This window comes from Panthera leo, chromosome D3, assembly GCF_018350215.1.
Source record: "Panthera leo isolate Ple1 chromosome D3, P.leo_Ple1_pat1.1, whole genome shotgun sequence".
Classification (NCBI taxonomy): domain Eukaryota; kingdom Metazoa; phylum Chordata; class Mammalia; order Carnivora; family Felidae; genus Panthera; species Panthera leo.
The window spans coordinates 54,945,676-54,963,676 of NC_056690.1; the positions used below are offsets into that span (position 1 = coordinate 54,945,676).

The window sequence follows — 18,001 nt, forward strand, 5'->3', positions numbered from 1 at the left end:
TATAGGAGAGCAATATAGCAAAAGTCTGATACATAATGGGCTTGATAATTCATGGTAAATTAATAGACATTTAAAATCTGTCACAAATGACCTGAAAATATTTCAGGGGTTATTAAAACAGTTCTTTTTTAAAAATGAAATTGGTAAGGCACTTGGGTGGCTCAGTCTTAGGTTAAGCATCTGACTCTTGATTTCAGCACAGGTCATGGTCTCATGGTTCATAAGATTGAAACCCTGCATCAGACTCTGTGCTGACAGCCCAGAGCCTGCTTAGGATTCTCTCTCTGCCCCACCCCAGCCTGTGTTCTTGATCTCTCTCAAAACAAAGACATAAACTTGAAAAAAAAAAAAAAAAAAGGGAGAAATTGGTGTTTCCTGTAGAGTGTTTTATCAGAATAAAAGGGGAGTTTATTGAGAATAATGTGAGAGCTCTTTCTCTAACTTCAGTTTAGCAGTTTCTGGGACACCAATATAAATTCCAAAACCAAAATTGCTACTTCAGATTTGAAATTATAAGGTGTTTGCAAAATGTCCAAATTAGTATGTTATTTCTTTTCCAAAGAATTTTTCTAGGTAAAGTTCTCTATATTGGATAATACAGAGAGAATATATAGAGAATTTGATCCAATTCTAGAATCCAGACTAGTTTTCATTGTATTTAAAAAGAAGTCTTTTTCCTTTGATAAAAGTTATAAGAAAAACAGTTATCAACAACAAACACGGGAGTTATTTTCATGAAATTATTGTCTTATTAAATAAGTATCACAAATTAAATCATATCAAATTAAATCATAATATAAAATAACACATATTAATTTTTAAATATAACAGAATATAATATTCTAATATTTCAATTTTCATACAATTAGAATCATAAAATATTACATGCTGCTTTAGTTACATGACATTGTTACAGACACTGTAACATTCTTAGTCACATGGCGACATATTTCCGATGACTGCGTATTATGTATTTCCTTGTTCCACAATTTATTTAAGAAAGCCTGTTTGGCTTCTCAAAAATAAAAGGGAGATGACCCAAATAGATAAAATCATGAATGAAAATGGAATTATTACAACCAATCCCTCAGAAATACAAACAATTATCAGGGAATACTATGAAAAATTATATGCCAAAAAATTGGACAACCTGGAAGAAATGGACAAATTCCTAAACACCCACACTCTTCCAAAACTCAATCAGGAGGAAGTAGAAAGCTTGAACAGACCCATAACCAGCGAAGAAATTGAATCAGTTATCAAAAATCTCCCAACAAATAAAGAATCCAGGACCAGATGGCTTCCCAGGGGAGTTCTACCAGACGTTTAAAGCAGAGATAATACCTATCCTTCTCAAGCTATTCCAAAAAATAGAAAGGGAAGGAAAACTTCCAGAATCATTCTATGAAGCCAGTATTACTTTGATTCCTAAACCAGAAACCCAGTAAAAAAAAAAAAAGAGAACTACAGGCCAATATCTCTGATGAACATGGATGCAAAAATTCTCAATAAGATACTAGCAAATCGAATTCAACAGCATATAAAAAGAATTATTCACCATGATCAAGTGGGATTCATTCCTGGGATGCAGGGCTGGTTCAACATTCGCAAATCAATCAACGTGATACATCACATTAATAAAAGAAAAGATAAGAACCATATGATCCTGTCAATCGATGCAGAAAAGGCCTTTGACAAAATTCAGCACCCTTTCTTAATAAAAACCCTTGAGAAAGTCGGGATAGAAGGAACATACTTAAAGATCATAAAAGCCATTTATAAAAATCCCACAGCTAACATCATCCTCAATGGAGAAAAACTGAGGGCTTTTTCCCTGAGATCAGGAACACGACAGGGATGCCCACTCTCACCACTGTTGTTTAACATAGTGTTGGAAGTTCTAGCATCAGCAATCAGACAACAAAAGGAAATCAAAGGCATCAAAATTGGCAAAGATGAAGTCAAGCTTTCGCTTTTTGCAGATGACATGATACTATACATGGAAAATCCGATAGACTCCACCAAAAGTCTGCTAGAACTGATACATGAATTCAGCAAAGTTGCAGGATACAAAATCAATGTACAGAAGTCAGTTGCATTCTTATACACTAACAATGAAGCAACAGAAAGACAAATAAAGAAACTGATCCCATTCACAACTGCACCAAGAAGCATAAAATACCTAGGAATAAATCTAACCAAAGATGTAAAAGATCTGTATGCTGAAAACTATAGAAAGCTGATGAAGGTAATTGAAGAAGATATAAAGAAATGGAAAGACATTCCTTGCTCATGGATTGGAAGAATAAATATTGTCAAAATGTCAATACTACCCAAAGCTATCTACACATTCAATGCAATCCCAATCAAAAATTGCACCAGAATTCTTCTCGAAAATAGAACAAGCAATCCTAAAATTCATATGGAACCACAAAAGGCCCTGAATAGCCAAAGTAATTTTGAAGAAGAAGACCAAAGCAGGAGGCATCACAATCCCAGACTTTAGCCTCTACTACAAAGCTGTCATCATCAAGACAGCATGGCTTTGGCACAAAAACAGACACATAGACCAATGGAATAAAATAGAAACCCCAGAACTAGACCCACAAACGTATGGCCAACTCATCTTTGACAAAGCAGGAAAGAACATCCAATGGAAAAAAGACAGTCTCTTTAACAAATGGTGCTGGGAGAACTGGACAGCAACATGCAGAAGGCTGAAACTAGACCACTTTCTCACACCATTCACAAAAATAAACTCAAAATGGATGAAGGACCTGAATGTGAGACAGGAAACCATCAAAACCTTAGAGGAGAAAGCAGGAAAAGACCTCTCTGACCTCAGCCGTAGCAATTTCTTACTTGACACATCCCCAAAGGCAAGGGAATTAAAAGCAAAAATGAACTACTGGGACCTTATGAAGATAAAAAGCTTCTGCACAGCAAAGGAAACAACCAACAAAACTAAAAGGCAACCAACGGAATGGGAAAAGATATTTGCAAATGACATATCGGACAAAGGGCTAGTATCCAAAAACTATAAAGAGCTCACCAAACTCCACACCCGAATAACAAATAACCCAGTGAAGAAATGGGCAGAAAACATGAATAGACACTTCTCTAAAGAAGACATCCGGATGGCCAACAGGCACATGAAAAGATGTTCAACGTCGCTCCTTATCATGGAAATACAAATCAAAACCACACTCAGATATACCTCACGCCAGTCAGAGTGGCCAAAATGAACAAATCAGGAGACTATAGATGCTGGAGAGGATGTGGAGAAACAGGAACCCTCTTGCACTGTTGGTGGGAATGCAAATTGTGGTGCAGCCACTCTGGAAAGCAGTGTGGAGGTTCCTCAGAAAATTAAAAATAGACCTACCCTATGACCCAGCAATAGCACTGCTAGGAATTTACCCAAGGGATACAGGAGTACTGATGCATAGGGGCACTTGTACCCCAATGTTTATAGCAGCATTCTCAACAATAGCCAAATTATGGAAAGAGACTAAATGTCCATCAACTGATGAATGGATAAAGAAATTGTGGTTTATATACACAATGGAGTACTACATGGCAATGAGAAAGAACGAAATATGGCCATTTGTAGCAACGTGGATGGAACTGGAGAGTGTGATGCTAAGTGAAATAAGCCATACAGAGAAAGACAGATACCGTATGTTTTCACTCTTATGTGGATCCTGAGAAACGTAACAGAAACCCATGGGGGAGGGGAAGGAAAAAAAAAAAAAAGAGGTTAGAGTGGGAGAGAGCCAAAGCATAACAGACTCTTAAAAACTGAGAACAAACTGAGGGTTGATGGGGGGTGGGAGGGAGGGGAGGGTGGGTGATGGGTATTGAGGAAGGCACCTTTTGGGATGAGCACTGGGTGTTGTATGGAAACCAATTTGACAATAAATTTCATATATTGAAAAAAAAAAAAAAAGAAAGCCTGTTTAATATGAGGTCAGTTAAGTATTCATTATATTTTCTCCTATAGTTTTAATTTCATTTTTAAATATGTTTTAAATAATGTATTTTTTCTTGCTTTTCTTTAAAAAAATGTTGAATCAGTACATTGTACACTTGAAACTAATGTATCACTGTGTGTCAACTACACTCAAATAAAAAAAAATTAATTAAAGAGAGAAAAATAATTGTCCCAGCATCTATTATTAAATAATGCTCTCCCTACTGGCTTGTAATACCAATTACATGATATATTAAATTATTACATATAATTGAATCTATTTTTGTGTATTTTATTCTAAAATTCAGTTAACTTGGGGGCCAGCAAAATTTTAATTCTTATAAATTTTTTTTAATTGAGGCAAAAGTCAAATAACATAAAATTAACCATTTGGAAGTGTAAACTTCAATGGCATTTACTACATTCAATGCTGTGCAGTCATCATCCCCATCTAGTGGTAAAACATTCTCTTCACCTCAAAAGAACAGCCTCTTATTTATTAAGCAATCTCCTGCCTTGCCCTTTCCCACCAGCCCCTGTCAGCGACCAGTGTGCTTCCCATGTCTATGGGTTTACCTGTTATGGATATTTCATATAAATGGAATCATACAGTAGGTCACTTTCTGTGTCTGGCTTCTTTAACTTAGCATGATGGTTTAGAAGTTTATCCATGTTGCGGCATGTATCAAAACTTTTATTACTTTTTGTGGTTGAATAATATTCCATTGTATAGATATACCACACTTTATTTATATAGTAGTCCATTGAAAAATCTGAGGTTGTTTCCACCTTTTGGCTATTGTGAATACTGATGATATGAACATCTGCACACAATATATTGTTTGAATACCTGTCCTCTTGAAATCTTTTCCGTACATACCTCAGAGTGGAATTGCTGGGTTTTCTGATAATTCTAGGTTTAACTTTTTGAGGAACCACCAAAACTGTTCATTCAAAGTGGCTAAACCATTTGACATTTCCATCAGCAATGTCTGAGATTTTCGATGTCGAATAAAAGTGGCAAGAGCAGGCATCCTTGTGTGGTTCCTGATCTTAGGTTGAAAAATTTCGGTCTTAAACATTAAGTATAATGTGAGTTGAGGGTTTTTCATAAATGTCCTCTATCATGTTTTCTGATCTGTTTTTTGAGTATTTCCATCATGAAAAGGTGCTGGATTTTGCCACATACTTTCCACATCAACTGAGATGTTCACATGCGTTTGCCCCCTTTATTACTGTGGATATATTACACATTGATTAGTTTTGTTATTTTGAACCACGCTTACACTACCTAGGGAAAATCTCACTTTAACATGACGTATAATTCTGTTATTATGTTGCTGGGTTCAGGTTGCTAGTATTTTGTGGAAGATTTTTGCATATCTATTCATGAAGTCATTGGTCTATATGCTGCCCTCATAGAATGGGTTGAAAAGTGTTTCATTCTCTTCCATTTTTTGAAAGAATTAAGAGAAGCGCTGGTATTAATTCTTCTTTCAATGCTTAGCAGAATTCACCAGTGAAGCCATTTGGTTCTGGGTTGGAATATTTTTGATTACTGGTTTAATTTATTTACTTGTTACAAATCTGTTTAGATTTTCCACTTCTTCTGAATCACTTTTGGTAGTCTATGTGTTCCTAGGAATGTGTCTTTTTCATCTTGGTTATCTAAATTTGTTGTTCATAGTATTACCAATTGTTCATAGTATCGTAGCCCCTTTTATTTATGTGAGGTCTGTAGCAATATCCTTGATTCTCATAAATCAAGTCTTCTTTCTTTGTCAGTCTAATCAGAGTTTTGTGAATTTGGCTGATCCTTTCAAAGAAGCAACTTTTTAGTGATAGTTTCTTATTTTTTATTCCTGACATAACTGCACTAATCTTTATTATTTCCTTTCTTTTGCTAGCTTTAGCACATTCATTCTTTCCTAGTTCTGTAAGATACAGAATTAGGTTATTGGATTCGGATCTTCATTTTTAACATTAGCACTTAAGGCTAGAAAGTGCCCTCTGAGCACTGCTTTTGCTGCATCTCACAGGTTTCGGTACTGTGTTTTCATTTTCATTCTATTCAAAGTATTTCCTAATTTCCTCTGTGATCACAGCCTTGAGTCACTGAGCTGTTTTGTTGTTGTTGTGGAGCATGCTGTTAAATATCTACATGTATACAAATTTCCTGGATTTCTTTCTGTTATTGATTTCTAGTTCCACTCCAAGTGGCCAGAAAGGACACTTTGTATGATTTCAGTCATTTTTTATTCTATCGAGATTTGTTATGTGGCCTAACACATGATCTATACTGAGTAGTGTTCAATAACAACATGAAAAGAACGTGTTTTCTACTGCTATTGGGTAGTACATACTGTATAAACCTGTTTGGCCAACACTGTTCTAGTGCTGTGCAAGTCTGTATCATTACTGATTTCTTCTTTTTAGTTCTTTTAACCATTATTGAAAGTAGGGATACTAAATTCTCAAACTCTTACTACAGAACTGTATACTTCTCACTTTAATTCTGTCCAGTTATACTTCAGGAATTTTGAGGTTATGTTTTGGGTATGTATATAATTTTTATCCCTTCTTCATGAAATGACTCTTATCAAGATGTCAATTATTCTTTGTCTTATAAGTTTTACATGGAAGTCTATTTTGTGCAATTAGTTTTAGCTACCCCAGCTCTCATTTTGTTATTTTCATGGAATATGTTTTCCATTCTTTTACTTTCAACATACTATATCTCTGGATCTCAAGTGAGTTTCTTATACATAATGTATAATTGAATCATGTATATTTACTCATTCTACCACTCTCTATCTTTTAACATTTTAATCCATTTTCGTGAAAAGCAATTACTGTTAAGATAGGACTTGACTTCTTTGTCTGATATGTCATTTGCAAATATCTTTTCCCATTCCATCGGTTGCCTTTCAGTTTTGTTGGTTGTTTCCTTTGCTGTGCAGAAGCTTTTTATCTTCATGAGGTCCCAATAGTTCATTTTTGCTTTTAATTCCCTTGCCTTTGGAGATGTGTCAAGTAAGAAACTGCTGCGGCTGAGACCAGAGAGGTTTTTTCCTGCTTTCTCCTCTAGGGTTTTGATGGTTTCCTGTCTCACATTCAGGTCCTTCATCCATTTTGAGTTTATTTTTGTGAATGGTGTAAGAAAGTGGTCTAGTTTTATTCTTCTGCATGTTGCTGTCCAGTTCTCCCAGCACCATTTGTCAGAGACTGTCTTTTTTCCATTGCATATTCTTTCCTGCTTTGTCAAAGATTAGTTGGCCATACATTTGTGGGTCCAATTCTGGAGTCTCTATTCTATTCCATTGGTCTATGTGTCTGTTTTTGTGCCAATACCATGCTGTCTTGATGATTACAGCTTTGTAGTAGAGGCTAAAGTCTGGGATTGTGATGCCTCCCGCTTTGGTCTTTCCTCAATATTACTTCAGCTATTCGGGGTCTTTTGTGGTTCCATACAGAGAGGGAAGGAGGTAAGCCATAAGAGACTCTTAGAAACTGAGAATAAACTGAGAGTTGATGGGGGGTGGGAGGGAGGGGAAAGTGGGTGATGGGCATTGAGGAGGGCACCTGTTGGGATGAGCACTGGGTGTTGTATGGAAACCAATTTGACAGTAAAATTTCATTAAAAAAAAAAAAAAAGAAAGGACTTACTTCTGAGGTACCTGGGTGGCTCAGTCATTTAAGCATCAGACTTGATTTTGAACATTTTTTTTAATGTTTATTTGCTTTTGAGAGAGAGACAGAGCATGAGCAGGGGAGGAGCAGAAAGAGAGAGAGAGAGAGAGAGAGAGAATCTGAAGCTGGCTCCAGGCTCTAAGCTGTCAGCACAGAACCCGACACAGAGCTCGAACCCACAAACCGTGAGATCATGACCTGAACTGACGTCAAACAGTCAAATTGACTGAGCCACCCAAGCACCCCATCAGACTCTAGGTTTTGGCTCAGGTCATGAGCTTATGGTTCATGAGTTTAAGCCCTATATGGGGTTCTGCTCTGGCAGTGTGGTGCCTGCTTGGGATACTTTCTCTCTAAGTAAATAAAAAAAGAAAAAGAAAGGACCTACTATTTTTACCATTTTGCTATGTGTTATCTATAATACTTAAATATTTTTCATTCTTTAATTTCTCCATAATTGCCTTATTTTGTGGTTAGTTGATTTTTTTCTAGTGTGTTTAGTTTCTTTATTGGATTTATGTTGATGTTTTTTTGTTTGGTTTGGTTTTGTTTTAGAATTTTTCTTAGTGGTTCACTGGAGATTACAATTAACATCTTAACTTCATAAAAATTAAGTTTGGATTAAAATCAGTGTAGGTTCAGTAGTATTAAAAAACCTCTGTTCCTTTGTAGTTATGCTCCCTGCCTTTATGTTGTCATTTTTACAAATTACACAGTTATACACTGTGTGCTCGTACACACACACACACACACACAAACACTTTAATTTGAAAGAGAGTGGGAGCAGGAGAGAGGGACAGAGGGAAAGAGAGAGAGAATCTTAAGCAGGCACCATACTCAGTGTGGAGTTTAATGCAGGACATGATCCCAAGACCCTGGAATCATGACCTGAGCTGAGATCAAGAGGCCGAAGCTCAACTGAATGAGCCACCCACATTCCCCTATGTGCCTATTAATATAGATTTATAATTTTATCCATTTATCTTAAAAATTATATAGGAAAATGAAAGACATGCAAAATAAAAATGGCTTCATGTTGACTTTTATAACTATCTTTGTAGCTCCCTCACTGTTCTTTACTTCTTCATATAGCTTCAAGTTACTGTCTAGTGTCTTTTGATTCCTGCCTAAAAGACTACCTTTAGTATTTCTAATAGAAAGTTCTGCTAGAGTCTATCGGATTTTCCATGTATAATATCATGTCATCTGCAAAAAGCGAAAGCTTGACTTCATCTTTGCCAATTTTGATGCCTTTGATTTCCTTTTGTTGTCTGATTGCTGATGCTAGAACTTCCAGCACTATATTAAACAACAGCGGTGAGAGTGGGCATCCCTGTCGTGTTCCTGATCTCAGGGAAAAAGCTCTCAGTTTTTCCCCGTTGAGGATGATGTTAGCTGTGGGCTTTTCATAAATGGCTTTTATGATCTTTAAGTATGTTCCTTCTATCCTGACTTTCTCAAGGGTTTTTATTAAGAAAGGGTGCTGGATTTTGTCAAAGGCCTTTTCTGCATCATGACAGGATCATATGGTTCTTCTCTTTTTTTTTGTTAATGTGATGTATCACGTTGATCGATTTGCGAATGTTGAACCAGCCCTGCATCCCAGGAATGAATCCCACTTGATCATGGTGAATAATTCTTTTTATATGCTGTTGAATTCGATTTGCTAGTATCTTATTGAGAATTTTTGCATCCATATTCATCAGAGATATTGGCCTGTAGTTCTCTTTCCACCAAAAGTCTGCTAGAACTGATACATGAATTCAGCAAAGTTGCAGGATACAAAATCAATGTGCAGAAATCAGTTGCATTCTTATACACTAACAATGAAGCAACAGATCAATGAAGATCTTATACACTAACAATGAAGCAAATGAAGAAACTGATCCCATTCACAATTGCACCAAGAAGCATAAAATACCTAGGAATAAATCTAACCAAAGATGTAAAAGATCTGTATGCTGAAAACTACAGAAAGCTTATGCAGGTAATTGAAGAAGATATAAAGAAATGGAAAGACATTCCCTGCTCATGGATTGGAAGAATAAATATTGTCAAAATGTCAATACTACCCAAAGCTATCTACACATTCAATGCAATCCCAATCAAAATTGCACCAGCATTCTTCTCGGAACTAGAACAAGCAATCCTAAAATTCATATGGAACCACAAAAGGCCCCGAATAGCCAAAGTAATTTTGAAGAAGAAGACCAAAGCAGGAGGCATCACAATCCCAGACTTTAGCCTCTACTACAAAGCTGTCATCATCAAGACAGCATGGTATTGGCATAAAAACAGACACATAGACCAATGGAATAGAATAGAAACCCCAGAACTAGACCCACAAACGTACGGCCAACTCATCTTTGACAAAGCAGGAAAGAACATCCAATGGAAAAAAGACAGTCTCTTTAACAAATGGTGCTGGGAGAACTGGACAGCAACATGCAGAAGGTTGAAACTAGACCACTTTCTCACACCATTCACAAAAATAAACTCAAAATGGATAAAGGACCTGAATGTGAGACAGGAAACCATCAAAACCTTAGAGGAGAAAGCAGGAAAAGACCTCTCTGACCTCAGCCGTAGCAATCTCTTACTCGGCACATCCCCAAAGGCAAGGGAATTAAAAGCAAAAGTGAATTACTGGGACCTTATGAAGATAAAAAGCTTCTGCACAGCAAAGGAAACAACCAACAAAACTAAAAGGCAACCAACGGAATGGGAAAAGATATTTGCAAATGACACATCGGACAAAGGGCTAGTATCCAAAATCTATAAAGAGCTCATCAAACTCCACACCCGAAAAACAAATAACCCAGTGAAGAAATGGGCAGAAAACATGAATAGACACTTCTCTAAAGAAGACATCCGGATGGCCAACAGGCACATGAAAAGATGTTCAATGTCGCTCCTTATCAGGGAAATACAAATCAAAACCACACTCAGATACCACCTCACGCCAGTCAGAGTGGCCAAAATGAAGAAATCAGGAGACTATAGATGCTGGAGAGGATGTGGAGAAACAGGAACCCTCTTGCACTGTTGGTGGGAATGCAAATTGTGGTGCAGCCACTCTGGAAAGCAGTGTGGAGGTTCCTCAGAAAATTAAAAATAGACCTACCCTATGACCCAGCAATAGCACTGCTAGGAATTTACCCAAGGGATACAGGAGTACTGATGCATAGGGGCACTTGTACCCCAATGTTTATAGCAGCATTCTCAACAATAGCCAAATTATGGAAAGAGACTAAATGTCCATCAACTGATGAATGGATAAAGAAATTGTGGTTTATATACACAATGGAATACTACGTGGCAATGAGAAAAAATGAAATATGGCCTTTTGTAGCAACATGGATGGAACTGGAGAGTGTGATGCTAAGTGAAATAAGCCATACAGAGAAAGACAGATACCATATGGTTTCACTCTTATGTGGATCCTGAGAAACGTAACAGAAACCCATGGGGGAGGGGAAGGAAAAAAAAAAAAAAAAAGAGGTTAGAGTGGGAGAGAGCCAAAGCATAAGAGACTGTTAAAAACTGAGAACAAACTGAGGGTTGATGGGGGGTGGGAGGGAGGGCAGGGTGGGTGATGGGTATTGAGGAGGGCACCTTTTGGGATGAGCACTGGCATGGAAACCAATTTGACAGTAAATTTCATATATTAAAAAAAAAAAAAAAGAAAGTTCTGCTAGAGATGGAGTCCCTCAAATTTTTGTTTATTTGGAAATATCTTACTTTCTCCTTTATTTTTGAAGGACACTTTTGCAAGATTCATAATTCTTGTTTGGCAGTTTTATTTTTTCTTCCATCACTTTAAATGTATCATGCTCTTGGGGCGCCTGGGTGGCTCAGTCGGTTAAGCGTCCGACTTCGGCTCAGGTCATGATCTCACGGTTGGTGGGTTCGAGCCCCGCATCAGGCTCTGTGCTGACAGCTCGGAGCCTGGAGCCTGTTTCGGATTCTGTGTCTCCCTCTCTCTCTCTGCCCCTCCCCCACTTGCATTCTGTCTCAAAAATAAACAAACATTAAAAAATAAATAAATAAAATAAATAAATGTATCATGCTCTGGCCTCCATAATTTCTGATGAAAAACTGTTATTTTTATTAAGGATCTCTTACTCATGAGGAGTCACTTCTCTCATGCTATTATCAAGATACTCTTTGTCCCAGGCTTCCAATGATTTGATTGTAATGTGCGGATCTCTGAGTTTATCCTGCTTAGAGTCTGCTAAATTTAGTAAAAGTATACATTCATGTTTTTCTTAATTTGGGGATTTTTAGCCAAAATTCTTCAAATATTCTTTCTCCCCCTTTTTCTCTTCCCTGTTACTCTTGTACTCTCATTATGCGTATATTTGTATCTGTGGTAGTGCCCCTCACATCAGTTAGGCTCTGTTCATTTTACTTCATTCTTTCGTCTTTCTGCTTCTCAGCCTGAATAATTTCAATGGATCTATTTTCAAGTTCACTGATTCTTTCCTCTGACTGCTCAAATCTTGATGTTGATGAACAGCTCTAATTAATTTTTCATTTCAGTTATTGTACTTTTCAGCTCCACAATATCTACTCGGTTCTTTTTTATAATTTCTATTTCTTCATTGATAATCTTAATTTGTTGAGACATTGGTCTCCTGGTTTTAATTCTTTGTTCATAGTTTCCTTTATCTGTTTCAGAATATTTAAGATAGTTCATTTAGCTATTGTCCAATAAGTCCAATGTTTAAGCTTTCTCGGGGCCATTTTTTAAAACTTCTTTTTCCCCCCTTGTTAATTGCACAAACTTTCTTTTCTTTTCTTTCTTTTTTTTTTTTTTTTGCTTTGCCTGCTTCATAATTTTTGTAGGAAACTGGACATTTTAAATAGTTTGATTTGAAATGTAAATAAGATAACCTTCCCTCTGTTGAGTTTGTTGTTGCTATTTGATGTGGGTTGTTGTTCTTTCTTTGGTTAGTAGTAGTTCTTCGAAAAACATTTTGTAATATCTGTATTCTTTGTCATGTGTGGCCACTGAACTAGATGTTTCATTAGCTTACTGGTAAACTTATGTTCTGTACAAATTATCTTCAATATCGTGAGTCAAAAAAAAAAAAAAGAAAGGAAAGAAAAAGAAGATGAAAAAAGAAAAAAGGAAAAAAGAAAGTAAAAAGAAAAAGAAAAAAAATACTCTCCCAATCTTAGCAGACTGAATCTATGTATTCCTTCAATGCTCATCCAGGCTGTTTACAACTCTACCTTCAGTTATCGCCTGCACAGATCTTAAAGGTCAGCCAGAGATAAATGGTCAGGGTCTTCTTGGATCTTTCCTGAACATATGTCTGGCAATGGTCATATGCATGCACTTCTGGATGCTCCAGTATATATGACAGCTTTGAAGAACCCTATTTCCCCCATCTATCTCTTTTGCTGACCTCTTCTTTCCCAGGCAGTGTTCCCACTGTTATTCACAGCCTCAGACAGTGGTTGTGAGTATATGCCTTTAAATGCTTCCAGTAAAGACTGCCTGTAAGCGGTTCCAGCTGAGTGATTGCTCCAAGTCAGGCAAAACAAAGACAAGTCTTTGTGCTGGTTCTTCAAGGAGTCATCAGACAGGTCAAAACACTGAAACACAATTCTTTGAGAATAAGGTCCATATTGTTTGCTCTGACACTCGCAATCTACACCACAAGTACAGGCTGCTCTCTTCATGGCCACTACTGACCTGGGGACTAGAATGGCAAGTGGGCAATTTAAAGTGCCCCAGTGCTGGGGCGCCTGGGTGGCGCAGTCGGTTAAGCGTCCGACTTCAGCCAGGTCACGATCTCGTGGTCTGTGAGTTCGAGCCCCGCGTCAGGCTCTGGGCTGATGGCTCGGAGCCTGGAGCCTGTTTCCGATTCTGTGTCTCCCTCTCTCTCTGCCCCTCCCCCGTTCATGCTCTGTCTCTCTCTGTCCCAAAAATAAATAAAAAAAGTTGAAAAAAAAAATTTAAAATAAATAAATAAAGTGCCCCAGTGCTCTCTTAATGCAATGCAACGGATGCTTCATTAACTCTTCTCCTGGCTGTTGTTTTTGACTAAATTCAGATTTCTACAAAAGTCGATTCTGACCAATTTTTACCAGCATTTCTTTGTGGTGGGACAGAGCCCCGGAGGTCCCTATTCTGCCATGTGCAGTGACATCCAAATTCTTATGTTTTCAAAAATACATTGTAATTATCAAATACAAAAAACTCTGCTTTTAACTTCCTGTTTCTTTTGAAGTAAAACTCATCTGCAGCATATTAATCATTAAAATTTAAACATAAAAACAATTTAAAATGAACGGAGCTTACCATTCTTCAAGAGAAGTTTCAAACTGTCAAAATAAAAGATCTCAATAAAAATCAAATTTTACATATTTCAAAAAATAACAGTAAACTTGAACTCACAGATAAAACTATAAGTGCTCCACTTCACATGTCCCATCATATGAGGTCAAACGATACTCTGTTATTTCTAAACCAGGTATTCTACATCCACTCCGTAGTCCTTTCATTATTACTGCCACCTAATTATTCTTACCTTTCATCTTCTAAATCTTACTCCTTCATCAAAGGCCAGTTCAATGCCACTTACTCCCAGAAGACTTTGCATAATGAGAAGTGCATTATACCCATTGAGTTGTAATATATTACCAAAGAGTAGAAAACACATTAACTATAGGTAAGTTCACAAATATCTCGTTTTCTATAGTGTCCCTCTTTTAGACTATAAACTCCAGGCTAGGAGTCACGCTCTACAGATATATTCTAAGAATATCTTGGGCCGTAACACAAATTACCAAAAACACAAGAGAACACATAGTCATAATTTTATGGGTTTCTTAGATAATCTCTAATTCCAGATGTTAGGTTGGGCATACATGATTACTTCTCTTCAATTCCCATGTTGTACAATATTTCTGGAGAAAAATATATATGTTTGCCAATAAAAGCACTGGAACATATACTTCAGAATAATTCCCAGAAATAGAAAGAAATCAGAAGGGACTGCTAGTGAAAACAGAGCAAAGAAAAATATAACTCAGAAGAGGAAAATGAAGACCATTTCAGGGGAGGTGAAAGGCTTCTCTGTGGAGCTCATGAAAAATTCCCAGCATGTGAGAAGAAGCATGTGAGAAGCAGGTGATAATCAAAGTAAACAACTGAAGGCCAGCCTATGGTGAAGCAGACTAGTCTTATTGCTTTTCGTTCTAAGAACCCAGTATACATGGCTGAAAAGATTCCTTCTAGTCACTGACATGAGAAGAACTCTCTAGCCACACAAGATCTGCCTGAGATGGAGAGGCTGTCTAAGAATGGAAGTTGTGGTTCTAGGGAGAAACAAAACAGAGCCCACATAACTAGCAGAATCTCACATAGAAACAAACAGATGGGTAAGGAAAAACAAAGGCTGATTCATCAATGAGTGAAAATACTCTAAAGTGCTACAACAAATTCAAACGCATGCTTATTTAAGTAAACAAAAAAAAGAGTCCCTCAACTTTCTTGCCTAAACATATTACTTCCCATTTATAAGGAGCTCCAGTATAATTTTGTATGTACTGGTTAAAAGCCTTTGATGTAAGCAGACTTTGACAGCTGCTAAAAAGCAAACAAATAACAGCAATAGCAGCAAAAACAACAAAAAAAACCCAGCAAAAAATGTATGCTCACAACAAGTAATCAGTCTGGTCTATTATTTATAAATATAGAAGAACAAAAAAGACTATACAAATAATTAAGGAAATATTAGAGCATAACAAATAAGAAAATTTACTTAAGACATAACAGAAACACTGGGATGAACAAAAGGGAATACAATAATAAATTTAAGGCATATGTATATTTCTCCACAATATTAAAAAAAATAGAAAGATGAAATCTAGTATAGGAATGTTGCTATCCAAGGGGTGCCTGGGTGGCTCAGTTGGTTGAGCATCTGACTTCAGGTCATAATCTCATGGTTTGTGAGTTTGAGCCCCATGTTGGGCTCTGTGCTGACAGTTCAGAGCCTGAAACCTGCTTCAGATTCTGTATCTCCCTCTGTCTCTGCCCCTCCCCTGCTTATGCCTGTCTCTCTCTCAAAAATAAATAAACATCAAAAAAAACTTTTTTAAGAAAAAGAATGTTGTCCAAATATGAAAAAGACTAAAATAAGTAATCATTTCATTACCTATATACATGAGAATTTAGTTTTTTATAAAATTTACATTTCAAATCAAGGGAGATGAACAAGTCAATAAATGATATTAGGATAATTTAAAAATTATTTGGAAGAGAAAAAAGTATGTGTCTCATGCTATACCATAAGGTAATAAACTTCAGATCTGAAGAAGCCAAATGTAAAAAAAAATAAGGTTAACTGAAATAATAAAACATTTTAATAATCTTTATATGAGGCAAATTTTGTTAAACAATACAAAATTTGTCAGATAATGGATTGGTTTTACATATAAATTTCTCTATGAAAGAGTACTGCAAATAAGTTAAAAATACTACAAGCAGAAAAAAATTGTAACTAACATAAAAGAAAATAGGTATTTATCAATACTTCTGCACATATGTAAAAAATAACAAACAAAAAAAACTGGGAAAACTATATGAACAGCAATTAACAGAAAATTAAATACAAATGGGCAGAAAGCTTAGGATGTTCTATTTATGTGTACTAAATGATCTATATATATTTAGCCATATATATGTACATGTACATATAATTATATACACACAGATATATGTTAAATGAATACTATATGTATATTAATATGTTAAAGAACTAATAATTTAACATCAGGTTTTCATCAATTTGCCCACCTTCCTCATTATCTCCTACTTAATCCTCTCCTCTAAATTAGTTTCAGTATTTGCTAAACTGCTGAAATTTTCTTGTGCTAACAGTATAATAGATTTAATGGAATCTAAAAAAACTTCTGAAGAGACTAAATTCATCTACATAATAAAAAAAACTGATGAATGCAGTTGTTTGAAATCCCAATGGGTTTAGCATGTAATATGACAAGCTTATTCTAAAATCTATATGTACTAAGAACAGCCAAAGAAGTATAAGAAAGGAAAAAAGAGGGAACTACCATACCAAATATTAAAACATATTATGGAGGGGCAGGCGCCTGGGTGGCTCAGTCGGTTGAGCGGCCGACTTCGGCTCAGGTCATGATCTCGCGGTTTGTGAGTTCGAGCCCTACATCCGGCTCTGCGCTGATGGCTCAGAGCCTGGAGCCTGCTTCAGATTCTGTCTCCATCTCTCGGCCCCTCCCCTACTCATGCTCTGTGTCTCACTGTCTCTCAATAATAAATAAACGTTAAAAAATTTTTTTAATATATTATGGGGATGTCTAGATGGCTCAGTAGGTTTAGTGTCCCACTCTTGATTTCGGCTCAGGTCATGATCTCACAATTGGTGAGATGGAGTCCCATCTGCTTGGGATTCTCTCTCTCTCCCTCTCTCTCTATCTCTTCCTACACACTCATGCACTCTCTTTCTCTCTCTCAAAATAAATAAATAGACTTTAAAAAACCATATTATGAAGCATATTTAGTAAAATGAGGTACTATAATAGAGATAAAATTAACCAGTGGAATGATGGGAGTCAGAAATAGATATAATCATATATGAACACTTGATATGATAGATAGAATATAACTGATTTCTAAGAAATGACTGGATTTTGCAAAAAACTGATGTTGAGAAAAATAATTTTCTCTATTTTTACGAATGAAAATAACTACCTATTCCATTCTTTGTATCTGCACACACACAAAAACACAATTTCATGTTGTTTAACAATTAAATCTCAAGCAAAAAAACATTTTAAAATTTTAGAAGAAATAAAAGAAAAATTTTCATGACTGCACTATGGAGAGAGTTCTTAAACAATATGCAAAGCACTTAAAGGGAAAATGAAAGATGTAAGTGTATTAAAATTAAAAACTTATTTTAACTAAAAGATATCATAAAGTAAAAAGACAGGTCAAACTGAGAGAGTAAGTTTAAAACATATATAACAAATTAAAGATAGCAACTTGTTCCTACAGGTCAATAAGAAAATCCAAATAAACCCAAAAGACAATGGCAAATGATAAATGTACAGAGAAGAGAATGAGCATTCAATGAGTGTATTATTAGACCTTAAACTAATCAATAATTAGGAAAATAATTATCCCTCAGTTTAACTGGTAACTCACAGTCCTGCATACTGCAGAAACCTACCAACAGGCTGATTTATATAATAGTCCTGAGAAACCATTTGAAGTATCACAAGAAAGTCAGAAAGAAATTGGTTAAGAGGCTCTTTAATAATTGTGACATAATTACCCAA

The 18,001-nt window shown here is 36.1% G+C and overlaps 1 protein-coding gene across 10 annotated transcripts in view; it reads right to left on the reverse strand.

Moving 5' to 3' along the window:
- The window catches only part of CCDC178 (coiled-coil domain containing 178), a 468,894-nt gene that overhangs the window by 383,741 nt on the left and 67,152 nt on the right, over positions 1-18,001 (reverse strand). For all 10 annotated transcript variants that reach the window (XM_042910989.1, XM_042910988.1, XM_042910990.1 and 7 more), the window contains exon 5: positions 13,977-13,999. In XM_042910989.1, coding sequence (XP_042766923.1) covers positions 13,977-13,999 — 23 coding nt within the window. The remainder of the gene's footprint in view (positions 1-13,976; positions 14,000-18,001) is intronic.